We start from the raw sequence: 21,535 nt of genomic DNA on the forward strand, positions 1-21,535 counted from the left end.
GCACTTCCAAACAATGGGAGTAACGTAATCTGCAATCTTTTATAAGACTAACCTACAAATTAATCATTTAAATATTGTTAATATGGGACGACTATCACTGGGGATCGTATAAATAGGGCGTACCCTTTGCCAAGCAGCCCAATAAATATGCAAATAAGCTATTATTTATGGTTAGATCAAAGTATTATTGTATTATTCATACACTTGTTTTTACCAAAGTGCAGTGTCGCTTTGACAAATAATCGATTGTTTCGGGATATTTGTACACGTTAGCTCCTCTTTTTGTCATGTAAGATCTGGACTGCAGCAACGCCTCACGACTTCTCTTTTTTCTTCCCACAATGCTGTGCGGTAGAGGTTGTGTGTGCGCTGTTTGTGGTGCTGAAGCTGCGCGTGCCTCGGAGGTTGCTACCATAGAAATCCACCCGAGCATCCTTCCGCAAGAGGACCAGAACGAGGAGCCCGTTTTTTTCGACGGCTGGGAGATTCAGCATGTTTCTGCCAGCGTTTCTGACGTTATTTATCTCTTTTTAACTGCTAACATCCTTCAAATTTATTCTGCATCCATTTTTCAAGCACAAGCTACAACCCGGAGACGTTTCCGAAGCCGTTATCGTGGCTGTTTAACGAGACTCGTCGTCTCTCCGGTGCCGCCGCCTGTCCAGCCGCCTTTGCCGCTCCATCCCGCATCCTTTATGCACAGCACGCTGCTCCGGTCCTCCCCTACAAAACACACATTCGTGTCCGAGCACCATGGCCCGCTCCAGCCGCTTTCACTGAGAGACATGGAAGCCAAACAGCACCCGATAAAGAGCCTAAAAAGCTACCCGGAGACCGGTGGCCGGAGCCTGGCAGCGGCCGCCGGAGGCGACGGCGGCGGGTATCGAGCCGGCTCGGCTGAAATGGAGATGGAGGCGAAGATCCAGAAAGCCATCGACTTCAAGGCGGAGGGTCACCGCTGCTACAAGGAGAAGAAATTTCGGGAAGCGATCGGCAAGTACCACCGGGCGCTGCTGCAACTCAAAGGGGTTCATGTTGTCGACGGGACGACGGGCTCCGAGGTCAACCTGCTGAACCAAGCCGCGGCCAAGCTGACCGAGGAGCAGCGGAGAGCCGTGGAGAGCACCGAGATTGAGTGTTACGACAGCCTGACAGGTGAGCGGCGCCGGTACGCCTCCACAAAACAGAACAGCTCGTTCCGGTTCATCGGGTTTACACAACACACCAGGCTGACTGCTAGTTCTCTCTGCAGGCGCTGGATTTCTCTTGTGCAGAGGCAGGCGAATTAACATTTAGTGTTGGCCTGTAATTAAACAGGAATGGATGATACTGAGTGTTTGTCGATGGACAAATAGAAGACTACTCGGTGAAGACGGAGGGATGTGTGCACTGTCTGTCCAAATTAGTGCAGTATTTAGCCAATTAAATGAACACATCATATCATTGTCCTGCCTATTTCAGGCTCTTACAGCCCTTTCAAGTGGCTTATTTGCCATTTCTTTTCAGCACATTCATTTATTTTACTGCATTTAAATACAATACAAACAACAACAAAGACCAAAGTCCCCGTGTAATAGGAAATTCAGACATGTTTTCATTATGTATGATGCTGTTGTGTTGTAACATTTCACAAGGGGGTCCGAGGTGAGAGGACGTCCCCTGAACCATCCAGTGGGTGATGTAAGGACTGTGCCTACTGAGCTCCTGGGAGCAGAAAAGATGAACACATTACTGCTCTATCACTGTAGTGATTCCACAGGTTACTGCTTTCAGTCGCTCGCTTTACGCTCATGTGTCATAACAGACCTAATAAGGCTGTTTTTGGGTGCTCCAAAACCAGGCCTATTAAAATAGATTTTTTTCTCTCTCTCAGTTAATAATTTGGGGGAAAATACTGAAAAATGGCTATTGCACTCTTCTAAAGGCCAAGGTGACGTCCTCTGATGTCTTCTTTTGTCTGACCAACAGTCCAAAAACTGAAAGATATTCAGTTTAAATTGATGTGAAACACAAAAAAGCTGCAAAAACGTCACACTGGTGAAACCGGAGCTGTAATTTTTGCTTGTAAAATGTTTTGACCAATTAGTCTATAATCAAAAGAGTTGCAGATCAATTTTACTGAGCTAACTAAATGTAATTAATCCAACAAATTATCACATTTCAATGCTCCAGAGTTGTATAATCTAGCAGTATTATGAATAATATACCAACATTTTGATAAGATGAAATATTCCAAACTCAGAGTTAAGGTCTGTAGCTTTTGACCATATCTCATAACCTTCTATACAGTTAAAAGCTCGGGAAAAGGCCAGTGAGTGAACACTGAGTTCAGAGTATTTTATCACACGTACAGTATGCGTTCACTTGCTCGTGAACACACAGAACAGATTTGTCGGAAGAAGGTCTTCAAGTAGTCATGGTCTTATTTTCCATATTTCACTTCAGCTTAAAATGTCAGTGACTTTGAAGACAAATCAACCAATCAGTCAATCAGTTACTCCTCACCAGCCCACACTGCTCAAACTAGATTTCCAGTATTCAAAGAGTATTCAGGAAGAGATATGTCTTGTATTTGTTTTGTAGTGTTAATTTAAACAGCAAAAGAGTGTATCACGATTTACTGTTTACTGTAGTATTATGTTACAGTGATGAAAGAAAAACTATAATCATGAATATATTGCCTAGCTTTGTTGAAGAAAAATGTAATTATGACTACCGAATGTGCTCAGCAGATCATCATGAATGTTGACACCCCGGAGGGGATGATGAACGGTGCACACTACAGCAGTTATATCACACCACTACATATGTAGATGATGTGATTTTGGGTCATGAGTGTGGCATGATGTCTCGCTGCTGTCCCGGGCGCTGCTCAGTCAGCCTGCCATGATGCATTGAAGGTCGCCTCGTTCTGCGCAGCGTTCAGGGCCCGTCTGAAGCCTGTGGGGAGGCCACTGTGGCGTGAAGCAAAGATGGGGGAGGGAAGGGGAAGAGGAGGAGAGGGACGGCGAAATAAGGATGGAAGAAGCAGCAGATATGGCGAAAATGACAGTAGGAGAGAAAAGAAGCCAGATTGGAATTAGAGAGGCGTGGAGAGGAGTAGTGGAGAGCTGTGGTACAGAAAGGGGAGAAGAGGGGGAGGAAGGGACCGCTAGCACGCGACAGGGGGCCATATTTACCATGGCAACCATCGCTGGGCCTTTTCCCTGTTGTTGTATTAATACGGCTCATACCCTCCCCTCACTGCTGCTTCCAACGGCAGAGTGAGCACATGCGCACACACACAAAGAAACCTCGCTTCGACCATTGCAATGTTTACATGGACTACAATAACGTATCTGCTTCACTCTGATTAAGATGTTTGTACTGGTGGCTCATTGAATCGTGACATTCGCATTCCTGCTGATATTCATCGCCATGCAATGACAGAACACGTCCACATTATGCCACATCAGAAACCCCTTAAACCCCCCCGTGAACCCCACTTCTTTCTGTCGTGTTGAGGTTTACCCCTGCGACTATCTCTGCTCAAAACGCTTCATGAGCTCCTGTCAACAAATCCCATGAAAGGACTAAAAACAACAACGTGTTAGTCTGTCTGCCGATACTTACCAGCTTCCCTCCCCTATCTGTCTCACACCCCAGATGATTGGTATCTACTGAAGATCTAAGTCTGCTCACAAACATATGGTTTCATTTTTAAAACAGGCTTATTAATTTCCGGAGACAGCCGGGCATTGTGGTTTTTAGCAGGCATTACTTAAAGAAGAGAATATAGTCCATTTACTGGGGACTATTTTAAGCCAGGGATTAACACACAATCGCAGCAGTGCTTGGCTTCCATATTATGGCACAGAGAAATAACATAAATCAGTCTGCAGCCACACAGGAAGGACATGCTGGTTGGATCAGTTCATTTTTGGATTTGTTGTCAACGAGAGAAAAATAGAACATTATAGCCTCTTCTTTTAATAACGCACCTAAACTTGAAATACTCCTAAAACATTTGTGATGGTCTAATTAATGCTTTACCAAATATCTTAATATATTTAGTTGTATCTTTGCAAATTGTCGTTATTTCAGGGATGTCAGAAAATGTTACAGACATGTGTCACACTCACGTTGAGCGGTTGGGATTTTGTGGTCCACGCTGGCCTCAGTCTGAGTTTATGAGTCAAACAAAATGGCAGTTCATTTGGTGAGAGAGAGGACAGGTGTCGTTCAGAAGAACAGAACACAAAGAAAGTCGGAGGAAACTCTCGCGCTCACTGACATGAAGCGGTGACTCATCGTGTGTATTCTGTAGTCATCCAGCTGCAGCTCTTTGTTGTGCAGCTCCACCTGGTTACCCAGAGTTCTGCTGGGCAGGCGCTGGTCACCGTGGTTATGAGTGGGGAGCTGCCATTTGATTGGTCAGCTGTCTCTGTCACGGACGCATAATAAGAGAGCAACAGCAACCCTAGTCACATGTGAGAGTGACTGCATGCGTGTGTGTGTGTGTGTGTGTGTGTGTGTGGACGGTGTATTTGTTTGTCTCAGCATTCACAGGCCTGGGGAAGAGCAGCCTTGGGGATGTGGAGTGTGTGTGTGTGTGTGTGTGTGTGTGTGTGTGTGTGTGTGTGTGTGCGTGTGTGTGTGTGTGCGTGTGTGTGTGTGTGTGTTAACAGTGAAAGGGAGTTGCTTTCAGCGCTGATCGTCCATTGCTGACATTGCTGATTTTGTTGAAGTGGAGTGTATTGGTGTGCATGTGCATATGTGTGTGTGTGTGTGTGTGTGTGTGTGTGTGTGTGTGTGTGTGTGTGTGTGTGTGTGTGTGTTTTATCGTCTTCTTGACTTTGTTGTGATGAGGCCAAGGTTTTCCCTCATTGCATTGGTGAAGAGTAACTGCAGTGCATTTACTCAAGTGCTGTACTTTAGTACAATTTTGACGTACTTGTACTTTACTTGAGTACTTCCATTTTGAGCTCTATATTTCCACTCCACAGCATTTCAAAGAGGAATATTTACACATTGCATTGCATTTGCTTTTTCAGCAATTTTTGGACAAGCTGTGGACCAAACGATTAATCAATAAAACAATCTGCAGATAAACCAATAATAGAAATGACTGTTTGTTGCAGTCATAGTTTTAATACATACTTGAAGTGTATTTTCCAAATAATATTTCCATAGTTTTACTGAAGTCACATTTTCAGAGCTGTGAGTGTTTTTACAGTGCCGTTCTGCTGCTTTTACTTCTTCCACCGCTGGTTTCTTTTGTCAATCACAGCAACTTTTTAAAATGCTGATGAGTGAGAAGTTTTCACTGAGTGCTGAGTGACTCCAGCTCAGCATATTGACACAAAGCACAAAAGATGCAAGTTGAGAAAAAAAAAAGGAAAGGGAAGAGAAGAGCAGAGAGAAACCCAATGTGTTTTCAACAAAGGAAATAATTCAGGAACGAACGAGATGATTCTTATTGGAAAGATGCCGGGAACAGAGAAAGTATGAGTTTTTAACCTTATACAGGGGAGTGAATGTGGTTAAAGAGAAGACAAACAGAGAAATAAGTCTCAGCTCCAACAGCAACGTCACCCGATTCTGTCAAACGGAAAGACGATGGATGATGAATGTCCTATTTGCTGGCCTTGTTAAGGAGACACCCCGAGTCTGTCTGTCCCTGTAGGGCTGTATCTAAATGGGTTACACCACCACCACCGCTGTGTCTGTCGCAGTTCGCTGTGGTGCAACATGTTGGCCAGAGGCGGACTGCCTGCCTGCCTCAACCATCCATCCACCCACCACAAACACTCGGAGGCACATACAGAAATAACAGATGTGACTGGGGTGTGTTTGCTCTTTTTCCTGATATTGATCATGACTCTCAGCAGCAGCTACTCCGAGTTTACGGAAAAAGCACACAGTCAGACTTCTACCAACCAGTTATAGAAGCTATAGTAAGTTTTAATCAGTTCAACTCTGCGTTAGAGAGTGCACCGAGAATAAAACAGGGAGCAGCGTGGTGTGATCTTGTTGTGAGAGCGATCAATCTGACTTTTCATTAACTCCTGCTCGCTCTGATCTCTGCCTGAAATCTCCCTTTGTTCCTCCCGACTGGCTCAATCTGTGAATGAGTCATAAGTCACAGCCTTAGGAGAGGCGCAGCAGGAGGAGATGAGTGAAATCGTTTGTTTCGTAACACCAGCCACCTTTTTATTCAGCTGCTTGCCATGATGATGATCCAGCAATTTCCGCCCACTCATCACGTTTAAAAGAAAGCGTTAAAAGAATGAAAATAAAAACACAAACAATTGTTTTCTGCAGGGAAGCGAAGAAAAAGCGGCTTTCAAATTTTGCGGTGCCAGTTAACAAAGGTCTTTTGTATTTACATGCAGAAGCAGCTGTAGGGTTGGAGGATTTAACCTGAATAAGACATAAACTGACAGGATATAAACAGCCAGTAAATGAACTGGTGTTCGTAGAGACCTACTGTGCTGTTACAGTTCGTAACGTGCATCTCATGCCACCTTAATTGTCAAACAAACTCCACATTCAGTTTAATTTCCTGTTCATAAGGAAATAAAATATGTTAAAAATAGTCCGAAGCCGCGATAAGTGAGGCACAAGCGCAAAGTGACAGTCTGATGAGACCTGTGCTTTGGGTGTTTGGAGCAGATTTTCACTAAAAATGATGCTATGAGAGCAGTGAGAGCGATCTGAAACAGTGACCAGCGAACAATGACCTGAAAGACGTTAAACTGCTCCTTAGAGTCAGGTCATAATTAAGGGGTCCTTACTATCGACATCCTCTTTTAATGTATTCATAATAAATGTCATGTAAATGTAAATGCATAAAGTCTTGCTTGGGCCAGGGACGCACCATGTTCGTCAACAATGATCTAATTTGCATATCGAGATCTGATTCAAAAGCATTTTAATAGCAGGTAGAAGTGCAAAGACCCACAGATCTAATGTCATTATCCAGATAATGTATCCAGATATAGATCCAATGTTAATACCAGGTGTGTCCCATCACATGTTCTGTATTCAGAGCCTCAGGATATTTCACCGTCAGTGAACTTTTGAACCATGACATGCACTCACAGGCATTATAATAAAGATTTAATGAGCCTGTTGGTGGCATCAACATCTGTTCCTCGCTGGATCAAACATAAAAGGTGCTGCCTTCATCGTCAATCACAAGACAGGGAGCTGTAGTGCTATCGCTGCACTTCCCCATCGGCCTTGAAGACTCACCACATCACAGCCTCTAAGCCCAACCTTGCCTCAGATGGGGGCTGCTGGGGCTGTATTAGAATGATGTCTGTGATGTGTAACGCCACAGACAGACTGATTTCACCAGTCCACTGGAAACCGCTCCTAGTTAACAGTCTAGGCTCGTTTACAAAAGCAGAACAGAAGAAAAAACTCCTCCCTTTCATCTCCTGCCAGCTCCGTCACCAGGGGACGTGGTGGAGTGCATGAGATAAAGGCAGAAGAAGAGAGTGAGGACGAAAAGGAGATGGGGAGAAGAAATGTTAGATTAAGGTTAAGACGAAGAAAGAGCAGAGTTGCATAAGAAGTTGGGAGAGGAAAAGGACATGCCAGGTGCTTTGGCGAGAGCTGTGCAATGTGCTCGTAGGAGGACGGAGGATGGAGGAGGGAGAGCGATGCCATGTGAGGGTGAGAAGGGGAACGGGGGGGAGGTTTGGTTGGTGTCTTTCCTCCCTCTGTGTGAGTACGTCTGCCATTGGAGGGGTGGAAAGAGCAGAATGAGAGCAGTGGAAGTGTCGTGTGCCAGGGCTGCAGATGGCGTGGCATTGCTGTCAGGGGTACGACTGGCACTCCCTCTACTGTACCACTCACACTGTACTCTATACCAACACTCTGAATTACCTCACAGCTGAGAAAGAGAGAGAGAGGGATTTGGAGGATGGGGGAAGGGGGGAGTCAGTAGAAAAGATGCAGAGGCTGAAATGGGGGAGGGAGTAAAACCAAGGGAGCAGAAAGTGGACAGAACTCTGAAATATGGTGGGATTACAGGACAGAGGAGGGAGGGTACGACTGTAAAGGAGAGTGACAGGTCGGGAAGGAGAGGAGGAACATGCTTGCTTCTATGACCTCTAAGTAGTGAATAGAGGGTTTTTAGAGCTGCATTTGTTTTGTTTTTTCATTGTGAGGAGGAGGACGCTGAGAAATCCAATCCAGACCAAGCTGATTTATATCAGAGCCCTGACAGGCCCAGATGACTCCTGTCAAGAGAGAAAATAAGATCCAGTCATCTGTCAGGAAGGAAAGGAAAGAGAGGGGGCAGGCAAGGACTCAGAGGCAGGCAGAAGAAGGGGGCATGAAGGCAACAGGCCAATATTTTTATTATGCTTTTTGTCATATCTATTTTTGACTATTCTAGCTCTGTTAGTGTCCACAAAGCTGGAGCAGCTACTTCAATTTTCCATCAAGCGCAGTACAACAGAAAACCTGATTCTCTCAAGATGGTTCAGATGTTTTCAAATATTGAAGTAAGATAAGGCTGTGAGCACATTAATGGCACATTTAATGTGATTAGTGTGTCTCTGATGTGCCAGAAATGATCAGCATGGGGTCTGGTTGCGCTACAGGACATAACACTAAAAAGGAAGAAGTTAATCAGCGTGGAACAATAAATAAAGATTTGCATTGCAGCACCTTTGGCAGAATTACATTTCTCACACTGTGCTGACACCTCAGGGATTCATTATAATGCTTCTGTTGTGCCCATGTGCGTGTTTGTGATATGCGTGGTGCGGTTATATGTGTGTGATTTAGATTGTTGGATCATGTTTCTGATACGGACTGACAGTTGTGTGAAGTAATGAATAAATTGAAAGTGTCTGTCAAAGCTTTTTTTAGTCTGAGTTGAAAGTCGTGGCATCGGCTGAGGGGACGCCGAAACAGATGCCCTTTTCTGACACCCTCAGAGAGAGAGAGAGCAAGTGCAAGAGGGAGATAGATAGAGAACAGAATATTCATCCTCTGTAAGCCATCAGTAATGAGAATTTGCCGAAGCTATTTGCGCACATCAAACACCCTGTGCTCCAGTGGACAGTACAGAGTAAACCAATTGGCTGTTTATATTTATCCTCTGAGCTCCGTGCTGATAAAAAGCCATGTTGGTCGTTATCTGAGCTTTCCGTACCCGCTCTGCTCCGGCCTGACACCGACCGCTTCATTACATGCACTGCTGGGGGTTGACATTGAAAACTCGTCGGTGGCGGTGAAATATAAAGGTTGTGTTGAATCTGTTTTGCTGATCCAGCACTGAGGGCGATCCTCAGTGGAGCAGGTCTTTTTGCAGAATTACACTGTAGCTGTCTTTTTTTTTTTTTTTTGAAAAATTAGGAGGAGTCAAAATGTGAAATTTAAAGCTGCTTGTCATGGAGCCTACTTTCTCTAATTGGTATGTATGGTTAGAGGAAGGCGTAATTTTGACATTGTGCCTGTCGTGTTATTTATCCATCTGGATTGTTTCGCTGTGAGTCGCTGAGTCGTGGAGATATTGGCTGTAGAGATGTCTGCTTTTTCTCCAATATTATGGAACTAGATGGTTTGTGTTGCTCAAAGCGCCAAAAAATAAATTAGGAAAACTCAACAGCGACGTCTCCCTCCAGAAATCATGACCTGCTTACTCAACATAAACGACAGACCTTGTTGTGAGCAGTTTCATGTTGGAACTATTTTCTTCCTCCTAAACTACACCCACCGACCGAATCACTGAAGGAAGCGTGCATCCACTCATGGACGAGAGGCTCGTGCTGGTGGCAGGTTGGCTGTAAACATTAATGGTCTCCTCCTCGGTTGTGCTGTGACATTAGTTAGCAGTATTGGTGGGCTGTGAACTAATCTGCAGAAGCTAGCATTGTCAGGCTCGGGTTAGGAGAGTAGATGCATGCGTCCCACATAAAACTGCTCACTAGGTCACTGCTGTTAATCTTTTCAAATGTATTTTTTTTAGCACTTTGAGCAACACAGGCTGAGTGGCATCTAGTTTATCCATTATATTCAAGAGAAAGCAGACATCTGTACAGCCGATACATTAACTCACACCAAAACAGTCTAGATGGATAAATGGCACTTCATGTAAGAGGAAACAATTGTGTTTTGTCTTTTGGGATGAGGTGTCCATTTAAAATGTCTGTGTGGTTCATTTTTTCTGCCATGATGTCAGTCAGTTCCAACAAAGGGAATGTTTAGTTAAAGCACGACTGAGCACCGTGTAGCTCCTAATGAGGGGATATTGATTCCACCTGGGTCAAAGTGGCACTAATTCCAGAGACCCTCCCTGATTAGCCACAGGCAGCAGGTGATGGGATTTAAAAGGTTTTGGAGGGCTGTGAATCTGTTTGTCTGGTTTTCCCTCTCCAGGAAAGCAGAGAAGGGCCCGTGTTTTGTGTACTGTGAAGGTTTTTTTTCTCACTAATTGTCTCCAGATGATCCTCAGCGATAAACCTAATGAAAATTGTTTTTGTGGCCGCTCTGACTACAGACATCGCCTGCCTGCTGCCATCCTTCTCACTCACACTACCAATCATCCTCAAGCACAGCGCTGCTATAATCAATAAAATGAACAAAGGATCAAAAGACTAACTGTTTGCTAAAGAGGGTGATGAACCCACAATTATCCCCAACTCTAAAAGCATCTTCTAAGCACATCATTCGACTACCAAACCAAACTTCTCAAAAATGCATATTAATGCTTGTTTTCATCCACCATTGTTATGTGGTTTCTTGGAGTTGGGTGCACCAAGATAAACAGTTGGGGGCCTGTACCTCTCCAGCCGGGTGAATTTTGTTTATTTCATGTGGAAATCTGAGGAAGGTTACAGTCTCCTCATCGCTCCACACAGATCAGATGTTTTTGTCTGCTGCCATTTTTTTGTTTCTTCAGTAGACGTTTTAAGTCACGTCATACATGTCATGATTTATTCACTGTGTCCTTTTCCACTGCAGTTTGTCATATTTTGTTTTTAGAAACTTTCCACCTCAGCTAAACATAAAAACTTTTTTATTCCAACTTTTTATTGTTTCAGTTTTATGGATCACATCTGTATTGTTTTGGTTCACTCCCACCATTGTCAACAGGCCTGTTTTTGGCCAAAGCAACAGCTGTTCTCTCTGAAACAAAGCTCTTAAAACTCACTGCACACTACCTGCTCATCACCAAACAGCAGACGGACACAGTTAGCAACTAGCTGGTGAAGATACTGAAGCATTTGGCAGCCAAAGAGCCAGATGTTTCCCTCATGGGTTGATGAACACCAAAACACAGAGCTAAAAGGAGAGTAAACATCAAACTTATTCATCAGGTGGACACAAACGCAGCTCCAATTTAATCTTAATGCTCCGTGTCTGCTGAATATGCAAATAGGCGACTTTTTGCAAGCACGTTCGCAATATCAACTTCACAATTTATCTGAATAATCACTGTTGTGTTTACAGCTTGTTTCCGTCACCCTTAAGTGGCCAAAGTTGATGTGCTGTTTCGTTGATGTTTTGGCTGCTTGGTCCTGGATTGTACACCTTGTTGGGAGTAAGGTGCGATCCATATCCTCGAACACTGGACGCCGTCCACGCTGTGAATTGGCTGCTTTCTAAACACAATGGGCTGCCAACACATGGCTGTATCATTTTTGCAAATGATGAAAGCCCGTGCTCCATCCATTAATTCACTTCAGGTACTTAGTGGAATAGCTTTACTACCTCACAGATTGAGGCTGACTCCATCACATTGTGAGCCAAACCATTTGGCACTTCTCTCTGTTGACCTTTCCATAGACTCCTTTATCTAGCTTATAGCCAGTATAGTGCACAGAGCATGAACAACTGCTGTACACAGATTATCCAAACAAACCCGAAAATACAGGAAGTGGATCAATATTAGCAAACACAGTTTTCATTTTACTTCACGATGTTAGAAACAATATGTCTGCCAGCAGCGGAAGACAGTAGCCATAGATCTGCTGGGCTGATGGCAAAGGTCTGCACAGTGTCCACAGATGACATCACCAATCAGATAAAGGCCTAGCTAAGGGCCACAACAAAATTATGTCTCTGTCAGAGAGTTCAACTCCAGTTACAGCCTTAATAAAACTCTTTTATGCTTTATTAAACTGCACTTACCTCCTATTTGAATGTCTGTTTTTACTCTTGAGAGTAAAAGTAGTTTAGAAATTCCCAGATCCCCCCTTTGCCCTCGAACATATAAGGATATATGTTGTAATGAATTAAATAACATAAGTATCTGAACTTTTGATTTTCCTCAAAGAAACTTTACAAAGACCCACCCTGAGTACCATGGGCTTACAGCGCAGCTTAAGTTCTGGAAACTGTGATGTGCAACGGAGAGCATTAAATGATTTCATCTTTGGTGAAGTCATAGAGAAGATAGCTTCCTCACTTGTATAAATATTTAAGTAGATGAGCATTAATCCTGAGTCAGCTACTATTTTAGGAGAGTGGTGCGATGTCGGAGGGTGCACATGCAGAGTAAAGTAGAAGTTCGGCACAGCCGGGACCTTTGTGAAGCTGGGGTTCAAGGATGTGTGGTATGACTGGAAACGCTCAGCATGCTGTATGAGTGACGTTAAAACAATAAGTGCTCCTGCTGGACCAGACCTTACAGCAAACAGTAAGCAGAGGAGAGGTGGACCAGTTGATCTCGTATTAAAAAGCCTCCCTCTGCCCTCTTTGCTCGCTGCGAGATCTAACAGAATAATCTGGCTACTTCACTTCCCTTCACTCCTGGGATCAGTGTTGCACTGTGGGTAATCCATGCAAATATGTTTGATGCAGCAGCACTTTCCAAGCACGGCAGGCGGTGTCAGTGTTATGAGGGAATCAACATGCCAACATGGGGTTTTTGGAGAGGAGGGCAAGACAGATTCTGTGAGGTTAGCATTGCCAGCGTATGTATAAATGAGAGGCAGATTGAGTTTTTAAAGGATTATTGTGAAATTTGGGGAAATGTGCTCTTTTTGCTTTCTCGCTGAGAGTTAGATGAGGAGATCGATACCAGTCTGATGTTTGTCCACCTAGTATGAAGCCACAGCTAGCAGCTAGTTAGCCAGTTAGCCTGGAAACAGCTAGCCTGGCTCTGTCCATATACAAAATATTCCGACCAGCATGTCCAAAGCGCACTACTCAACACATACCCCCTGTGAGAAGACAAAATGTTGATTTATGAAGGCAGGATTTTGTTAGCTAGTGAGCTGGTTTGGAGCGTTCACACATTATTCCAAGATGGCTGCCGGAGATGTCGGGAATTTCTGACTCCAACTCAGACCTACAACTAGTTGCCCATAATTATGGTGTGAAAGGAATGCTGTGAATGCTAAGCTACAGCTGCTCATGTAACCTATATATATATGTAGTGGTATGGATTGGTCATGCAGTATTCAGGACGTATCAGCAAACTACACTCATGAAGGTGATGATGAAGATTTCTAGTCCAAATCAAGTTGTGCTCACTTTCTTGTCCCCCAAGATCCACCCAAATGCACATTTCTCAACTATTCTCACTGAAAATAGTCTCTGACTCATTTGTGAGGCTGGTCCCAGCACTCTGCATTCCTGACTACCCCAGAGGGGCCTGTGGAGGCCTATGAGATGCACACAGTCAAACAAGAGCAATAAGAGGCAGTAATTATGAGGGTTTTTTGACACCATATGGAGCTGCAGTAGTCTTCCGCTACAGTGACACACAATCAAAGAGATCATCTGCGCCGCTTGTTTTAAGTTAAATGTTACTTGATGAGAAGATGAGCTTTTATAATAAGAAATCACAGCAGTCATTATGAAGAGCCTATTTTATATCCCTAATGTCACATTTTGAGTGATATAAGCGATACTAAAAAAACTCATCTGGTCCATTACTGGAGTGACATCATCTCAGAGTAAAAAAAAAAAAAAAAAAAAACCAGCTATGAACTGATGGGTTCAAGATGAAAAGCAGCAACTTCTCAGAAACTGAGATGCAAGAAGACGACAGAAAAAGAAAAGACAGATGATATTGCAGGTAGTGGTGTAGCTGTGACGTCAGCATGCTGGATCGGATTTTGCTCAGAGGATGTATGTGTGAGGCGATTTCATGATGATGACAAAGCATGCTTCATTTGACTCTGTAAATAAATCTGTTACAGGACCACGGCAGTTCTATAGGAGAGGCAGTGAAAGGTGAGAGGAAGGCAGGGCGGAGGTGGCACACAGCCGGGAAGAAACTGAGGGCGGAGAGAGTGAAGGACGAGGGTCAAAGGATGGAGGGATGAGCGAGGAAATAAGGACTGTGTGTCTGTGTGGGAGCATCAGTGAGAGTGATGGGTCTCTCCATCTGCCATTATCTTCTCGCAGAACTAATTACAAGGTGATGGACAGCAGACTAATCACCAGGGCCACGAGTGGCTTTAAATTAGCCGGATCGTGGTGTCGTGCCTGGTGTGATGGAGAGGGACAGGAGAGGAGGGAACAGAGGCGGGGGGGGGGGGGACATGGGTCCAGAGGGAAGATGTGGTGATGTAGAGACAGAGGAGTTAAAAACATGTATTAAAGGAGAGCAGAGGAGGAAAAAAAGCCTCACTTCCTCTGCTCGCTCTGCCTGCTCCTTCCTCCTCTCTCCTCTGTCCTCTGTACCTGTCATACAGAAACTCCGCCGTTATTTTCCCTCGGCTGTGTCTGGATTTTGTTTTGTCAGTGCTGTCTCTATCTCTGTCCTCCCTTGCCCCCTGTCTCTCTTGTCTTATTTCCTGCCTTTTTTCTCTCTCTCTCTCTCTCTCAAATCTCTCCCTCCTTTATTCCTCTCAGGCTTTGGCGCTCTGTCAGCTAAATGAAAGCCAGTCTTTGTGCAGGCACTGTTTTTTCAGACATGATGCTTCAGGAAAACCAGTGGGGTTCCTGAGCATGTGTTAACCACTCCCACTCACAGCACCTCTGATTCGACATTCAAGCAACGGAAACACACATACAGTCGCATGAAGACAGGCAGACACACACACACACACACACAATCACACTTAACAGCTGCTTTGCATCTGTTGGGTTTTTTCTTAGGTTTTAGACATTCAAATACATTTTCAAATACATTTTTCTATTCCATTTATTTCCAATTTCCTGTGTTTTGTCTATTTCTGCAGCGCCTTAAATTTGGCAGCGAGACAGTTCCTGAGAGGGAGAAAGAGATGCTTACACTCATGACAATGACACTAAATGGGCACACACATAGCCAGTGTCCCAGCCTCAGCTTGTTCTCTGTCCCTGTCCTCACATCAGGTCTCGTATTAAGGCAAATCTATCTTGTCTGCACCACCAGCTTCCTTTATGCAGTCACATCTCATTATTCCTCCTCTCACATCTCACATGTGGTAATAAAAAGCTGTGGGAGCACTGCATTTTTAATCAAAACAAGAATCCACGAGCCATAGCCGCAGTTCAGGGTCAGCGAAGCAGCACAGGACCTTGAGCAGCATGGATGTGGTAGATTGTGTCCCCGATCACAGTCGCTCTCAACCTTTTTGGCTCACGACTATGTCTGCGTGAAAAATGAGCATTGTAATTTCCCATAGCCCAGAGTTGCATCTTCAAATTGCTCATTTTAACCTGCCATCGGTTGAAAAAGCTTAGTGTACCGTCATATATCATAAAGAAAACCAGCAAATCACATCTCAGAGGCTGGAACCAGAAAATATTCAGCATTTTTGAGTGAAAAGATTAAATGATTGTCAAAATAGTTGCAGATTAATTTTCTCTTGATTGACTAATTCATTAATCTACTAATCCAGCACTAATCAAAACTAATCATGTCTGCTCTACTTATAACCCCTTGTCACCAGTTGCATCTCTGCTGTTTGGCTGGCTGCACTGCACTTTATGAAATTCCCACTTTCACATAGCGACTATGTTGTGATCAAGGTGAAGCAAAGATTCTGGTTACAGCAAGTAAGATGTGGTTAGAAGCAACAAAAACACTAGTTTAGGTTTAATAAAAACGGGAGTGCAGGTTCATGACGTATGCAAACTCCTCACTACGTAAAGGGAACACCACTGCCTGTGCTGGCACTGAACATTGGCATTGGGTGTAAAGAGTGTAATTTATCCTGTAACTTACAAGAAAAAAGCAAAGATTAGAAGAAAGCAACACGTGTTTCTGCCTTCACCTCGTTAATCAGTTCAGCAGACGTCCAGGTTTGGAACTGCTGCTGAATCACTCTATTTTTAATGATAACACGGGACGCAAACAGAAGCCCTCGGACTCATATGTCTGTTTCTGTCAGTGACTGGGACACCTTGGCTCCACTGATATTATTCTGCTGTTTTTATGGAGCCTTTGTCTGTCTGTGTCCCTGCCCAGCCTGCTCCGATGATCCCATCATTATCACACCCTTAATGCATCTCACCGCACTCTACATTTCCTCTGGCATGCCATCCATCTGCCTAATGGGCCAGTAGGGTGCGGCCGGCCAGTCATCACTTGTGCACACTGCTTTTGTGTTTGTGTGTATTTGTACAGTCACGTATGTTTCTAACCATTGTTTGCATCAGACAGTTCATTTAAAGTCACCTGTTTGTGATTCTGTCGTCAAGTCAGATCCACTTGTTCCTTTGCATTCACCTGTGTTACCTGTGTGTTTGTGCCTCTGCCCACGTCATTGGTAACTATTGTGTTGCTTGCGTGTGTTTGTGAGTCCCAGTGAACTCTCTGACTGCGTCAGCCATTAGGCCATTATAGACTGTAACTGGATCCTCTGAAAGCCCAACTCGCGTCCACTGCTGGAGGGCGATGATGGATGGGCGTGTGGAGGGATGAGAGTAGTCATGTCGTAGCTGGACGGTTGTAAAAACAAATAGAGGAGTGGAGTCTGTAGAGAGGTGTGCAGAGTGGTAGAGGGCATCTGAGGTGATTCCCACTGTACCGGGCTGAGCAGACTTATGATCACAGAAGATGGGAAACAGCTTCGACCTTGCTCCTCTGCTCTGGGCTGAGTCATGAGCTGAAAAATAAGAGGATTGTCAGACTTGCTTTTGTTCCTCTAACTATGAGCATGTGTGTGTACGTCCACCTAGCAACTACTTTCATGCAAGAACTTCAAGGGCTCGACAGGAGGATACAGTCAAAAGCAACACTATGCAGTTTGTTATTCTGCGCAGCCAGCTAATTAATTAAGAATTTAAAAACATCTCATTGTCTGAATATGCATAAATACTCATCAACATCTCAGAAATGTCAGGGGTATTACGGAGAATATGATGCCACTCTGAGCCATGTCCTTTGGTAATAAGCGTTTTTCACTCAGGCATTTTGACATGTCACAGTAGGAAAAGCACATAACTATTAAAATGAATGATGGCTTAATCCCATTTGGCTGATTCAGTTTCAGGGTCCTGGTGTTCTGTATGCTGGCTCACTGTCACCAGCGTATTTACATGCATATCAGTATGCTGTTTTAGTCATATCCACGAGATGGCGTTTGCATGGAACAGGAGAAACATGGTTCTCCATATTTCTGTATACATGATCATAACAGTATCCAGGTGTCTGATGGTCAGGTGTGTCTTCTCTCTGCCGATTGAGTTTCTGGCTGTCTGAATTATGCTATAGTTAACGCTGTGCTCGATTTGCTTGCTGTGTAACTGAAATTGATGATGCACCTGCACGTATGGCAGTGAACGTTCAGAAACATGTTGACGTGCTACAGTTTCCCAGTTTCTATCAGATTCCTCCAGCTAACCATTTAGCCTTGGGGGGCAACGGCCAATGTTTCAGGGCAGATATCCAGGCCAAGAGCTCCTGTCGTGCACAGGTCATTATTTACAGTCCCGTTATGAACTTGAGACATTTTCTGGCGACATTTCAGCTACTCTCTATAAACAGATACCTAAATATAAGCTAATAAAATGCTTCATATGATTCAGTTCTCATTCTGTATTCACCATAATTTAGGGGAAAATGCCAAGAGAAATGGTAGATAAAAGGGCAGGTATCCCCCCCCCTTAACATTTTAATTGCATGTGATTGCAAAGTTCATAGCTACAGCTGTGAGGCTTGAGGCAGAGGCTCACACACACAAACAGACGCATGCAGCACACACACCGTGCTGCCTTCATCTGCCAGTCGCACATGCAACTTCAACCACTAAATACCAAAACACATTGATTGTTATTGAATTAGCCGTCCCCTGATGTCCACCATGAATTATTTAGTGTTTTGCACTTGCATGGTTGACGGCAAGGCCAGCCTTCTGCAGGAGTCTCTGAGGCTCAGGGGGACATGACAGGTAGAGGACCACTAACGGCTTTTAACACACTCTCCACTTCTCCTCACCCTATAGTCTCCCATAGGTCTCACCTCACTCACCTCTTCTCCTCTTACCCCCATCCTCCCTGCATATCAACCTCCTCCTACTGCAGCCATGCCCCTCACCCCAGCCTCCCCCCCTCTCTCTCTGTCTCTCACTCCTGACTCACCCTGCCTCCCAGCTAATAGTGCCTGACTCATGTTATTCACAGAGCTGTCTGTGTGTCAAGGGCAGACTCAGAGGAGAGAGGGAGGATGGAGGGAGGGTTGAGAAGGAGAGTACGGGAGGAGATATGACAGTGGAGGTACAAGGAGGGATAAAATGAAAATTATTTCTGGTATATGATCAGATTAAGACACTGATGGAAAAGAAAGAAATGAAGGGATGAAGGGAGAAGTGAAGCAAAACCGTGAGTGTTTGTGATTATGAGAGGAGTAGTGTTTGAGTGATCAGATATCTGAGCCTTCAGCAGGCATTTAGAAGCTTTGGTGGACTAAAAGCTGTGTGTGTTTCTGTGTGTGTTTCTGTCTCTTTAGTAATGAAGTTATGGTGACCTTAGCTGATCTCAGATCGCTACAGCGAAATGCTGCTACAGGAATACAGTTTGCACTTCATGACGTTTTTCAGTTTAGTGAAGTGCCCGTTGGTTCCGGTGTAGATCCCTTGACCTCAGCTCTACATCACCACTCACACCTCATCCCAAAGGACTTCTGCGGTATCTGTCGCTCACTTGATCTCTGCATCCTGCCTTTCTTTTCCACTGCTCTCGCTACTTACGACGCCAAGTCAGGGGGAAACGATTTAAGCGTCCTCAAACTGAGTTTTCTTCCATTTTTCTGTTTTGCATGTCAAGCTCAAAAGCAGCATGTAGAGACATTTCTCTCCTGCCCCAGGGCTCGAACTGCTTGCACGACGTTTTGTGTTTTCTCCACACTGCGAGACATTAGTATTAGCTATTTATAGTCAGCCTGAGGAAGTACTGTGGAGGCCAGATTTCGCTGTGGCTCTATTAAAAGGCACAGAGTGAGATGTCAGCAGAATATACCCATCTTTGTTTTACGCTCATAGGACTTACTTGACGTTTAAACTTCACTAAGTGAGATTGAAGGTGTCTGCACGGACAAAATTTTTCAACTGACTGCCTTGTCCCCTCTCTCCGTCCCTGCAGCGTGTCTGCTGCAGTCAGAGCTGGTAAACTACGAGAGAGTGAAGGAGTACTGTCTGAAGGTGCTGAGCCACCAGAGAGACCACTTCAAGGCCATGTACCGAGCCGGCATCGCCTTCTATCACCTGGGTGACTACGAATGTGCCCTACGCTACCTGCGTGACGCCAAGAACCGCGAGCCCACAGGTGAGGATGTGCCATGCATTCAGTTACACTCAAATAACAAATGATAGAGGCAGATTACTGTTAGTTAAAGCAGAGCGCTTTAGTATTTTACTGCAAGGTGAATTATAAATTTTTTTTTTTGTTTGTTTACTACATTTCTTCAGCAGTGGGGCAGCGTGGTAATATTTGCTGGGTTGTGTACCAAAGTTACAGAGTTGGTAGCCACAACAGCGGAAAAGTAACGTAATGTTGTGCCTATGAGGAAGCAACTTGCTCCACCAGAGCTTTTCATCTGTTCTCTGAACTACGTGAACCAGAGTCAACAAGCTTTACATAAACAAAATAGAGCAAGCTCTGTTTTCAATATCAGAGAGTTTGTGTGTACATGCAGGTCATTTCCTCGGCATGTTTTGACTGCAGAGCTTCGTGGGATTAGTGGCTGATTCCCAGTTTGAAACATGAAGTATTTAGCCTTGTACCTTTGCCTGTTTTTTACTCCAAAACTAATTTCTTTTTGCTTTGGGTGCATTTTTGTAAGGCTACGTTCTGTCTCAACTCTTAATTAGATATTAAGAGTCGTAACCCGACTCATCGCTGTGCCTTTATTGCTCTGACATGAAAGAGGCCTGAATTTAACTGCATTAACTAAGGAGATTGCACTGATTGAAGTGAAGATGTGACTCTTCCTTTCATTTCTGTCTGCCTCACATCCATTACGTTTTCTCTCTCCATCGCAGACACCAACGTGCTGCGGTACATCCAGCTGACTGAGATGAAGATGAGCAAGAGTGGACAGCGGGAACGAGAGAGTGGCAAAGAGACCCAGGGCTAACCCTCGACCTTTTCGCCCTCCTGACCCCTCAACCTTTGACCCTACAAGCAGTCCCCACATCCACCCTCCCTCTCTCCACCTCCTCTATCGACTCCTGACAGCAGCACAGCCCACAGACAGAAGAGACAGACCCACTCACCAGGGAGACATATCAAACGCTGTCTGCAACCCGACCTCCTTTTCCTTCTCTTCCCTCTTCTTCTATCCCTCCTCTCCCTCAGGTGCTGTGGTTCCTCTCCCTAGACGCAGACAGTCGAGCAAACATGAAAAAAAAAAAACAACAAAAAACAAGGAAATGCTGTATTATACTCAAATGAAACCGTCCATGTGGTGGAATGAAAACGGAGCTTCAGAATATACATATGAATAATGGACATTTGCGTGATTTAGTAAATGTTTTAAAAACATAAAATGCATTTCGTTTCTGCTCTCTTGCTCTCTCTTTTTCTCTCTGCCTTCTTTCTCTCCGTCTTATTTCAGTCTCTCCAGGAGAATATCGGGGGTGGGAAGCTCGACCACACCGGGAGGAGGGCGGGCGGGTGGGTGTGTGTCTGCGTGTGTGTATGTATGCGTGTGTGTGGAGGCAGTTCGAAGCATAAGCAGGGGATAGTCAGGGGTGTGTGTGTCTGTGTGTGTGTGTGAGAGAGAGAGAGACACACACATATCAAGACCATAGCCCAATTTGATTGTACATCCTACCCCAACAGGGCTCACTCAGACCCCTTACCCAGACTATGGGACAGACTAGCGCGAGTAATCGTTCATCAAGTAGAAAAAAAGCCTAATCTGTTGCTCCTCTGTCTTACGTTTCTTTCCTTGATGCCATGGATCTCAGATTCGGAAGTTTTTTTTTTTGTTTTTTAATTCAAGGGCTAATTCAAGTGTTTGTAATCTGTTACTAGGGTTTTTAATTTGCTTTCGGTGTTCATCATACTCAGTGGTAATTAATCGGTTGTTAAAAGCATCTGTGTGCGCAGCAAACAGACAAAATTCTCCAGCAGTTCTTGCTGTTATCAGGTGTGCTACTGTGGAAACTGGTGTGTCTTGAATCTGTCGTCCCTTCTGGGTCATGTG

The 21,535-nt window shown here is 44.5% G+C and overlaps 1 protein-coding gene across 1 annotated transcript; it reads left to right on the plus strand.

Moving 5' to 3' along the window:
* Positions 1-346: 346 nt before the first annotated feature.
* Positions 347-20,831, plus strand: ttc9b (tetratricopeptide repeat domain 9B). The gene is made up of 3 exons (XM_076734828.1): positions 347-1,155; positions 19,468-19,650; positions 20,367-20,831. Exons 1-3 carry the CDS (start codon positions 696-698, stop codon positions 20,459-20,461), a joined length of 738 nt encoding a protein of 245 aa, XP_076590943.1. The 5' UTR covers positions 347-695; the 3' UTR covers positions 20,462-20,831.
* The last annotated feature ends 704 nt before the right edge of the window (positions 20,832-21,535 follow it).

The sequence above is a fragment of the Chaetodon auriga genome, chromosome 7, assembly GCF_051107435.1.
Source record: "Chaetodon auriga isolate fChaAug3 chromosome 7, fChaAug3.hap1, whole genome shotgun sequence".
Lineage (NCBI taxonomy): Eukaryota > Metazoa > Chordata > Actinopteri > Chaetodontiformes > Chaetodontidae > Chaetodon > Chaetodon auriga.

Coding starts and splice junctions, on each gene's coding strand:
- ttc9b (XM_076734828.1), top strand. CDS start 696: ATGCACAGCACGCTGCTCCGGTCCTCCCCTACAAAACACACATTCGTG. Junction 1,156..19,467: donor GTGTTACGACAGCCTGACAG/GTGAGCGGCGCC, acceptor CCGTCCCTGCAG/CGTGTCTGCTGCAGTCAGAG. Junction 19,651..20,366: donor CAAGAACCGCGAGCCCACAG/GTGAGGATGTGC, acceptor TCTCCATCGCAG/ACACCAACGTGCTGCGGTAC.